The 11,290-nt window shown below is 43.9% G+C and overlaps 1 protein-coding gene across 1 annotated transcript in view; it reads left to right on the forward strand.

Moving 5' to 3' along the window:
* The window catches only part of LOC311138581 (selenocysteine-specific elongation factor-like), a 26,079-nt gene extending 17,426 nt beyond the window's left edge, over positions 1 to 8,653 (forward strand). Inside the window, exons 6-7 of the mRNA XM_084173330.1 lie at positions 1,261 to 1,417; positions 5,594 to 8,653. Of these exons, the coding sequence (XP_084029456.1) occupies positions 1,261 to 1,417; positions 5,594 to 5,775 (339 nt within the window). The 3' untranslated portion in view covers positions 5,776 to 8,653. The remainder of the gene's footprint in view (positions 1 to 1,260; positions 1,418 to 5,593) is intronic.
* Positions 8,654 to 11,290: the final 2,637 nt, after the last annotated feature.

Here is an 11,290-nt window from a genome sequence, read left to right on the forward strand (position 1 = left end):
CTCTCTCTGCTCTCTGCTCTCTCTGCTCTCTCTGCTCTTTTTTTTCTTCTTTCTCTCTCTTTGTGTCCTCGAGCCGTAATGTTTTTTTGTCTCTGACCTTTACCCTCTTTCTCCCTGGCTCCATCTCACTCTTGTAATATCTTTTTGTCATTTAATTCTGTTGTTCCTCAGTTTGTCTTCCCCCTTTTGGCTCATAAGAGTCTTATCTGCCTCTTGTTGCTCCTGTCTTTCTGTGTCTGTCTCTGTCTGTTTGAGTGTTGTCTGCCACCCAGCAGCAGCCAGCAGTGTGTCTGTGTGTACACACCCTCTGTCAGGGTCGCTAACAGGTCAGAGGTCAAGTGTGTGGACAAGTTTTACTGCTGTTAGCACCTCAGGCTGTCGACAGCCAGCCCCACAGTTACACAGCAGTCCTTGACCCTGAGGTTGACCCTCTCAGACTCCGTTCATGGGGGTGTGTGTGGGTTCCCTCACATAATGAGGAAGTCCTGTTTGTTTTTTTGTCTTCTAAGAGGACACATACCTGAGATGTTTGAATGTTTGAGATATGACTGTGTCTTTAAGTCATGCCTTTGTCCCAGTGTGTCTGACATGTGTACCAACTGTAGCTTATCAGTGGTCACGCTTCAGTCAGAACCCAACGTCAGAGAGAGAAAGGGAGCGAAGGAGGGAGGGTTAAGGAAAGAGAGCGGGAAGGAAGGGACAGAGGGGGAGAAGTAGAGAGACAGAGCGGTGCCCTCTCTTTATCGGATCAGTGACGGTTGAGAGAGTCTCAGTGATGGAGAGAAAATACAAACAACAAACAGAAGAAAAATGTGTAGAGGAATGAAAGAGGAGATACAGACAGACAGACGGGCGGCAGGCCTAGGGGAATGTGGCTCGTTGGATTGGGACGGGGTACAGAACAGTGTCGTGGTGGGGTCAGCCACCCCTCCACCCCCCACTATGGCGACAGAGTGGCAGCATGGTAACACAAGGTCATGCACCAGTGTGTGTTAAATCAGAGAGAGGAACATAAAAATCACCCACTGACCTCTCTGTTTATACTGTCAGCCTCAAGAAATCATTAAAGGATATGCTGGATAATTTTAGGATATTTTCCACTTGTGTTATTTGCTTTCATCATTAACTGGAAGCTGTTCATTTAATAATACTATTATTTAGGTTTATTACATATTAATTATATTTTCAATTTTCTTAAATTATTTCCTTGTATCTGTCATTGGTGCCCCTCATGTCTCCTTCTTCCTCTTCTCTGGTCAGGTGACAGATGACTACACTGTGATTGGGAGAAACCTGTTCAAGAAGGAGACCAACCTGCAGCTGTTTGTGGGGTTAAAGGTCACGCTGTCCACCGGCGAGACTGGGATCATTGAGGGCGGCTTCGGACAGAGCGGCAAGTTTAAGATCCGGGTGCCAGGTAAGTAGTGGTGGGGCTGGAGGTAAAGGTAGACGTGCTGTATGAATCTGTTAAGGAAGAAACGGACTGCGCCGACAATCGGTTAAAAGCAGCGGACCCATGGGTGTCCTATCACATCTTACCATCAGATATTGCAGCGGATGGGCGTCCTATCACATCTGACAATCAGATACCATCAGACCATCCGATACCACCCATCATTTTCTATAAATTTCCTGGCGATTCTACATGTTGAATTGCCACTGTTCGTTGACACCCAGCAGGTGATCTACTGTCCACGGCCGACGTTCATTATGGTGTTTCTCCTTTTTATACTCTATTAACAGTCAAGATAAGGACTGTATCGTTTGGATTTCTTACCTCATTTGTTGCCAAAGCATATTCCATTTGTTTATTAGTCAGAATTATGCAATTATATTTATAGTACAACCGAAGTATGAAAGGGGCCTTCTCTTTTTTTCCTGCATCTCTCACTCTGGTCTCAGTGCATTCGTTATTATGATGTGGTTAGAGTGGTGGGCTGGGAATCCCACTCCAGCATTCCCAGGATTCCTCTGGGGGTAGCTCTGTGTCCGAGGGAAGTCTGCTCCCTGTTTATTTTACCTTGTCGCTCCGCTCCCCTCCGACCCAAAGCTAGGCTCCACACCGGGCCGGGCAGGAAGAGAAAACAAAAACATTTAGAAAGAGAACCCTACCTATATCCTCTCAACTCACTCACATTCACATACACATACACACTCCCACACACATGCTCTTACATACACACTCCCACACACATGCTCTTACATACACACTCCCACACACATGCTCTTACATACACACTCCCACACACATGCTCTTACATACACACTCCCACACACATGCTCTTACATACACACTCCCACACACATGCTCTTACATACACACTCCCACACACATGCTCTTACATACACACTCCCACACACATGCTCTTACATACACACTCCCACACACATGCTCTTACATACACACTCCCACACACATGCTCTTACATACACACTCCCACACACATGCTCTTACATACACACTCCCACACACATGCTCTTACATACACACTCCCACACACATGCTCTTACATACACACTCCCACACACATGCTCTTACATACACACTCCCACACACATGCTCTTACATACACACTCCCACACACATGCTCTTACATACACACTCCCACACACATGCTCTTACATACACACTGACATACTTGGCTAGTCACTTGGGACATTCAGTATGCTCATTGCTCATACACACTCATAGTATGACGCTGCTGTGTGTTCCTCTGACCTCTAGCTACCCCAGGTGTGTTTGTGTTGTGTGTGTGCTCCCTTTCCCTTGTTGTTCTTTTCTTCTCCCCTCACACCCCTTCATGGCACATGATTAAAGACCGAGAAAGCCACAGAGAGAGGGAGAAATGGAAAGAGGAGGGCTAGTTAGATTTGAAGGCCCTCCAGACCTCTCCACAACCTCCCCCTTCTCACACAGACAGCACTGTCCAATCCCCCCTGCTATCCGCCCTCCCCTGGCCCTGACCCCAAACTCATCCCCTGCAAGCCCCTAAAGGCCACCAGCCTGGCACCAGACAGTTATTCTGTCTCTCCAGAGAGAGATGGAGGGAAAGATTGAGGGAAAGGAGCAGAGAAAGAGAGGGGAATACTGTGGTTTGTGTATGAGGTGTGTACGTGATGTCAGCCTGGATAGAACACATGTTTTCATTATGTGGTTTATATCAATAAAACAACTTGTTCTAAATGTGTGAAGGTGGCTTTAGGAGGATAATTCACTGTGTGTGTTTGTAAATTAGTTGTATTCTACTCAAACGTTGAACTGTGTTTGACCGTTTTTATTAGACACTGTATCACACGGATTCATTCTAGTTTGTATTTACTGCTATTTATCTAAGTGTGTGTGTGTGTGTGTGTGTGTGTGTGTGTGTGTGTGTGTGTGTGAGAGAGAGAGAGAGAGACAGCAAGAAGTGGGCTAAGGCCAAGCGAATAGATCGGAGATATCCATCCTCGTAATCCTAACAACCCTCATGCTGGCATAACCATAACAATCTCCTCGGTGGCGCCGTGTGACGCGGGTAGGCGAGGTCAGCCGGTGCAGAGGTTTGCTCAGGGAACATTTCTCAGTTCCACGTGAGCGGAACAACAAACACACACACAGGAAAAGATGCCCCATAGGAATCCACGGCACGTCCCCAACCGCCTGAGAACTGTCAGACACCTGTGTAAATGTCAGCCAGAACAGGACCGCCACAGAGAACCATGACAGAGACATGGTTCTTCTACGACCGTGAAATGGGAACCGTGAGACAAGACCATGTAATAAGTTAAGGAGACAATGACTGTGGTGGGACAATGTTGCATGTGTGATGGAATGGTCAATCTGGACTGGAAATGTCAGATAAGACAGGACCGTGACCATGACCCTTGTCTCCACTCTTCATGCTATCAGAAGCAGGATCAGGAGGCTAGCGGTTCAGTTCAGGAAACAGTGGCTCCAGCACTCTTACTCTTAAGTAGAGCAGAACAGATCTACACTATATATACAAAGTATGTTGACACCACTTCAAATTAGTGCATTCGGCTATTTCAGCCACACCCGTTGCTGACAGGTGTATAAAATTGAGTACACAGCCATGCAATATCCATAGACAAACATTGGCAGTGGAATGGCCTTACTGAAGAGCTCAGTGACTTTCAACGTGGCACCGTCATAGGATACCACCTTTCCAACAAGTCTGTTCGTCAAATTTCTGCTCTGCTAGAACTGCCCCAGTCAACTGTAAGTGCTGTTATTGTGAAGTGAAAGTCTAGGGGCAACAACGGCGCAGCCGCGAAGTGGTAGGCCACACAAGCTCACAGAATGAGACCGCTGAAGTGCTTAGCGTGAAAAAATAGTCTGTCCTCTGTTGCAACATTCACTACAGATTTTTTTCCAAACTGCCTTTGGAAGCGACATCAGCACAAGAACTGTTAGTCGGGAGCTTCATGAAATGGGTTTCCATGGCCGAGCAGCCGCACACAAGCCTAAGATCAGCATGCGCAATGCCAAGCATCGGCTAGAGTGGTGTAAAGCTCGCCGCCATTGGACTATGGAGCAGTGGAAACGCGTTCTCTGGAGTGATGAATCACGCTTCAACCATCTGGCAGTCCGACGGACGAATCTGAGTTTGGCGGATGCCAGGAGAACGCTACCTGCCCGAATGCATAGTGCCAACTAAAAGTTTGGTGGAGGAGGAATGATGGTCTGGGGCTGTTTTTCATGATTTAGGCTCCTTAGTTCCAGTGAAGGGAAATCTTAACACTACAGCATACAATGACATTCCAACTTTGTGGCAAAAGTTTGGGGAAGACCCTTTCCTGTTTCAGCATGACAATGTCCCCGTGCACAAAGCGAGGTCCATACAGAAATGGTTTGTCGAGATCGGTATGGAAGAACTTTAATGGCCTGCACAGAGTCCTGACCTCAACCCCATCGAACACCTTTGGGATGATTTGAACGCCGACTGCGAGCCAGGCCTAATCGCCCAACATCAGTGCCCGACCTCACTAATGCTCTTGTGGCTGAATGGAAGCAAGTCCCGGCAGCAATGTTACATCTAGTGGAAAGCCTTCCCAGAAGAGTGGAGGCTGTTATAGCAGCAAAGGGGGGACCAACTCCATATTAATGCCCATGATATTGGAATGAGATGTTCAATGAGCTTAGTGTACTTTTGGTCATGTAGTGTATCTGTTCTCTCTCCCATCTCCTCCATCTCTGTCATCAACAGTCTAAAGAGCAGATACATACTGTTGACCCTGAGTCACCACTGGAGAGCAGTCAGAACAGGTCTAGTGGAGTTCTGTTTTTAAATTGCCTCCAGATCACATATAGCGCTGCAGCATGGGTACGAATCCGGCCCACTGCTATTTCAGCACACTCCGTCTTCTATGTTTTCTCTCTACCTCTGTCCTATCCTTTGTTTAATTTTGATAATTTAAATGTTTTTATTTTTGTATTTGTTTAATACCTATGTGAGGAATGGGACTTCCCCACTGCTTAAATTTTTTTTTTAAGGGGGAAAAGTGACTTGCATAAACCAACAGCAGTTCTAATGCTCATACGATTTCTCTTTATCTCTCCCTCTCTTCCCCATTCCCTCTTTCCTCTCTTCAGAGGGTCTCAGTCTAGAGACTAAGCAGCTCCTCTCCTCCACCTCCAAGAAGAAAGGAAAGGGTGGGGCTAAGGGGGAACCAACCAAAGAGGAAGAGGCCAAGATGGACACTCAGCCAATCAACATCAACCTCCGATTCAAGCGATACGTCTTTGACCCCCACAAGACGATGGTTCAGTCCTGAGGTGCGTTAGGATCACTTGAACGTTTGCTACGTTGTGGAGCGGTTTGTACTGAACGACATGTTTCCCCAAAACTTTCTTGTATGTTCTTGAACAGACTTTGAGCTACGTTTGGTGGGTGTGGTGAGGTGTGGCTTGAAGCAACGAGAGGCGTATTTAAAGGGCAGTGGCCATGCTGACAACCCACAACCCAACCCCTCCCCATTTTAATACTGGTCTTTCAGTACAGCACTGTTTCCATTCAATTGAACGTTCAAGAATGTAAAAACGCACTGACCGCAGCCCTGACCTCTGCAGCAGTAGCTAGAGGATGAGAACAGTGAGATATATATATATATATACACACACCCACACACAGTACCAGTCAAAAGTTTGGACACACCTACTCATTCAAGGGTTTTTCTTTATTTTTACTATTTTCTACATTGTAGAATAATAGTGAAGACATCAAAACTATGAAATAACACATGGAATCATGTAGTAACCCAAAAAGTATATATTTTATATTTGAGATTCTTCAAATAGCCACCCTTTGCCTTGATGACAGCTTTGCACACTCTTGGCATTCTCGCAACCAGCTTCACTTGGAAAGCTTTTCCAACAGCCTTGAAGGAGTTCCCACATATGCTCAGCACTTGTTGGCTGCTTTTCCTTCAGTCTGCCGTCCGACTCATCCCAAACCATCTCAATTGGGTTGAGGTCGGCGGATTGTGGAGGCCAGTCATCTGATGCAGCACTCCATCACTCTCCTTCTTGGTAAAATAGCCCTTACACAGCCTGGAGCTGTGTTGGGTCATTGTCCTGTGGAAAAACAAATGATAGTCCCACTAAGCCCAAACCAGATGGGATGGCGTATCGCTGCAGAATGCTGTGGTAGACATGTTGGTTAAGTTTGCCTTGAATTCTAAATTAATCACACACCGTGTCACAAGCAAAGCACCCCCACACCATAACACCTCCTCCTCCATGCTTCACGGTGGGAAATACACATGCGGAGATCATCCGTTCACCCACACTGCGTCTCACAAAGACACGGCGGTTGGAACTAAAAATCTCAAATTTGGACTCCAGACCAAATGACACATTTCCACTGATCTAATGTCCTCTTCTTCTTATCGGTGTCCTTTAGTAGTGGTTTCTTTGCAGCAATTCGACCATGAAGGCCTGTTTCACACAGTCCTCTCTGAACAGTTGATGTTGAGATGTGTCTGTGACTTGAACTCTGTGAAGCATTTATTTGGGCTGCAATTTCTGAGGCTGGTAACGCTAATGAACTTGTCCTCTGCAGCAGAGGTAACTCTGGATCTTCCATTCCTGTGGTGGTCCTCATGAGAGCCAGTTTCATCATAGCGCTTGATGGTTTTTGTGACTGCACTTGAAGAAATGTTCAAAGTTCTTGAAATTGACTGACCTTCATGTCTTAAAGTAATGATGGACTGTCATTTCTCTTTGCTTATTTGAGCTGTTCTTGCCATAATATGGACTTGGTCTTTTACCAATAGGGTTATCTTCTGTACCTTGTCACAACACAACTGATTGGCTCAAACGCATTAAGAAGGAAAAAAAATTCCACAATGTAACTTTTAAGAAGGCACACCTGTTAATGAAATGCATTCCAGGTGACTACCTCATGAAGCTGGTTGAGATAATTCCAAGAGTGTGCAAAGCTGTCATCAAGGCAAAGGGTGGCTATTTGTTTAACACTTTTGGTTACTACATGATTCCATATGTGTTATTTCGTAGTTTTGATGTCTTCACTATTATTCTACAATGTAAAAATAAAGAAAAACCCTTGAGTGAGTAGGTGTGTCCAAACTTTTTATTGGTAGTGTATATATAGTGGTAAAATAAAGCTGGGTACGCTGTTCTCCGTTTCGAGGTGAAAGTAACGATCACTATTTTCAATACTTTTTTCAACGATAGGTGAGTAAATGCTTGCACAAAATAAAGGTGCGTCAACCATGTTACAGTAATGATGGAAAGATTACAGTGTAAAGGCTGGCCTCTGTATCTGGAGTACATACAGTGCCTTCAGAAAGTATTTATACCGCTACAGCCTGAATTCAAAATAATGACAAAGTGTAAATGTTTTTAGAAATGTTTGTAAATGTATTGAAAATTAAATACATAAATATCTAATTTACACAAGTGTTCACACCCCTGAGTCAATACTTTGTAGATGCACATTTGGCAGTGATAACAGCTGTGAGTCTTTATGGGTAAGTCTCTAAGCTTTCCACACCTGGGTTGTGCAACATTTGCCCATTTATTCATTTCAAAACTCTTCAAGCTCTATCAAATTGGTTGTTGATCATTGCTAGACAGTCATTTTCAGGTCTTGCCGTAGATTTAAGTCAAAACTGTAACTCTGCCACTCAGGAACATTCACTGTTTTCTTGGTAAGCAACTCCAGTGTAGATTTGACCTAGGTTATTGTCCTGCTGAAAGGTGAATTTGTCTCCCAGTGTCTGGTGGAAAGCAGACTGAACCAGGTTTTCCTCTAGTATTTTGCCTGTGCTTAGCTCCATTCCGTTTCTCTTTTTATCCTGGAAAACTCCCCAGTCCTTAACGATTACAAGCATACCCATAACGTGATGCAGCCATGGAGAGTGGTACTCAGTAATGTATTGGATTGGATTTGCCCCGAACATAACACTTTGTATTCAGGACAAAAAGTCAATTGCTTTGCCACTTTTTTGCAGTAATACTTTAGTGCCTTGTTGCAAACAGGATGCATGTTTTGGAATATTTGTATTCTGTACATGCTTCCTTCTTTTCACTCTGTCAATTAGGTTAGTATTGTGGGGTAACTACAATGTTGTTAATCCATCCTCAGTTTTCTCCCATCACATCCATTAAACTCTAACTGTTTTAAAGTCACCATTGGCCTCATGGTGAAATCCCTGAGCGGTTTCCTTCCTCTCCGGCAACTGAGTTAGGACAGATGCCTTTATCTTTTTAGTGACTGGGTTTATTGATACACCATCCAAATGTAATTAATAAACCAGAAAGCAATGCAAATGGATAGTTATAGCCTAATGCTAGCTAGCTAACATTGAACGTAGTTGGTTAGCTTTAGCTACCTGCAGATTCATACTCCAGCATTTCATGCATGGGGGCTAGCTATGACAATCCGTTTGTACTGTAGCTATGGGTTGGGATTATGGTTAATTGTTTAGCTAGCTGGCTAACATATAACTTTATTTCAGCTAGTTAGCTACATGTCTAAACAAAATACTCCACTTCGCAAGAGAATGATTACGTGACCCATCAAGTTAGCCAGGTGTGTCTGGGTGTGATTACGGCCATCTATTGTATTTCATGAACACGTGTACATGTCTAGACAACAGTGACCCATCCACTTAGCTAGATGTGGCTGGGGGGTGGTTATAGCATTTCTTTCACATAACCCATCCATTTAGACAAGTGTCTGGGTAAGCATCATCTAATAATTTATACAATATTTTTATCTGGACACTTTCAAAGTCAGATTAGGATATAGGCCAAGGACTAGATAGTGTATTGTTACCTGGAGATTTTCATTAATGTAGGCTACTACTTAAACCACTTTTAGTCTTGAAATCTTTGGTTGTTTACTACACTACAGTGCCTTGTAAAAGTATTCATCCCCCTTGGCGTTTTTCCTATTTTGTTACATTACAACCTGTAATTTAAATTGATTTTTATTTGGATTTCATGAAATGGACATACACAAAATAGTCCAAATTGGTGAAAGTGAAATGAAAAAAATCACTTGTTTCAAAAAAATTAATAATGGAAAAGTGGTGTGTGCATATGTATTCACCCCCTTTGCTATGAAGCCCCTAAATAAGATCTGGTGCAACCAATTACCTTCAGAAGTCACATAATTAGTTAAATAAAGTCCACCTGTGTGCAATCTGTGTCACATGATCTGTCACATGATCTCAGTATATATACACCTGTTCTGAATGGCCCCAGAGTCTGCAACACCCCTAAGCAAGGGGCACCACCAAGCAAGCGGCACCATGAAGACCAAGGAGCTCTCCAAACAGGTCATGGACAAAGTTGTGGAGAAGTACAGATCAGGGTTGGGTTATAAAAAAATATCAGAAACTTTGAACATCCCACGGAGCACCATTTTTATATCCATTATAAAAAAATTGAAATAAAATGGCACCACAACAAACCTGCGAAGAGAGGGCCGCCCACCAAAACTCACGGACCAGGCAAGGAGTGCATTAATCAGTGAGGCAACAAAGAGACCAAAGATAACCCTGAAGGTGCTGCAAAGCTCAACAGCGGAGGTTGGAGTATCTTTCCATAGGACCACTTTAAGCTGTACACCCCACAGAGCTGGGCTTTACGGAAGAGTGGCCAGAAAAAAGCCATTGCTTAAAGAAGAAAATAAGCAAACACGTTTGGTGTTCGCCAAAATCCATGTGGGAGACTCCCCAAACATATGGAAGAAGGAACTCTGGTCAGATGAGACTAAAATTTAGCTTTTTGGCCATCAAGGAAAACGCTATGTCTAGCGTAAACCCAACACCTCTCATCACCCCGAGAACACCATCCCCACAGTGAAGCATGGTGGTGGCAGCATCATGCTGTGGGGATGTTTTTCATCGGCAGGGACTGGGAAACTGGTCAGAATTGAAGGAATGATGGATGGCTCTAAATACAGGGAAATTCTTGAGGGAATCCTGTTTCAGTCTTCCAGAGATTTGAGACTGGAACGGAGGTTCACCTTCCAGCAGGACAATGACCCTAAGCATACTGCTAAAGCAACACTCGAGTGGTTTAAGGGGAAACATTTAAATGTATTGGAATGGCCTAGTCAAAGCCCAGACCTCAATCCAATTGAGAATCTGTGGTATGACTTAAAGATTGCTGTACACCAACAGAACCCATCCAACTTGAAGGAGCTGGAGCAGTTTTGCCTTGAAGAATGGGCAAAAAATCCCAATGGCTAGATGTGCCAAGCTTATAGAGACATACCCCAAGAGACTTGCAGCTGTAATTGCTGCAAAAGGTGGCTCTACAAAGTATTGACTTTGGGGAGGTGAATAGTTATGCACGCTCAAGTTTTCAGTTTTTTTGTGTTATTTCTTGTTTCACAAAAAAATTATTTTGCATCTTCAAAGTGGTAGGCATGTTGTGTAAATCAAATGATACAAACTCCCAAACAATCAATTTTAATTCCAGGTTGTAAGGCAACAAAATAGGAAAAATGCCAAGGGGGGTGAATACTTTCGCAAGCCACTGTACCTTACTCACACATGGCCTCATGTGAATCCTTAAAGTGATGGGTGGGGCTAACGTTTAAGAGGGTGTGAATTATGCTGAATGGGTGTAGACAAAGAAGAGCTCTCCAGTAGGTGTACCAAAACATTCAAGTGCTATATTCTCAAAAGTGGGGTTACAATTTTATCAACTTTCAAAGCAGAATTACTTTCCCATTGTTCCTCAACTGCAGTGTATAATATACAATTTTGTAGCTCTGAGTCTCAACTTTTATCCAATGTAAAAATAAATAAA

Source organism: Coregonus lavaretus (assembly GCF_964263955.1).
Source record: "Coregonus lavaretus genome assembly, chromosome: 12".
In the NCBI taxonomy this organism is placed as follows: Eukaryota; Metazoa; Chordata; class Actinopteri; order Salmoniformes; family Salmonidae; genus Coregonus; species Coregonus lavaretus.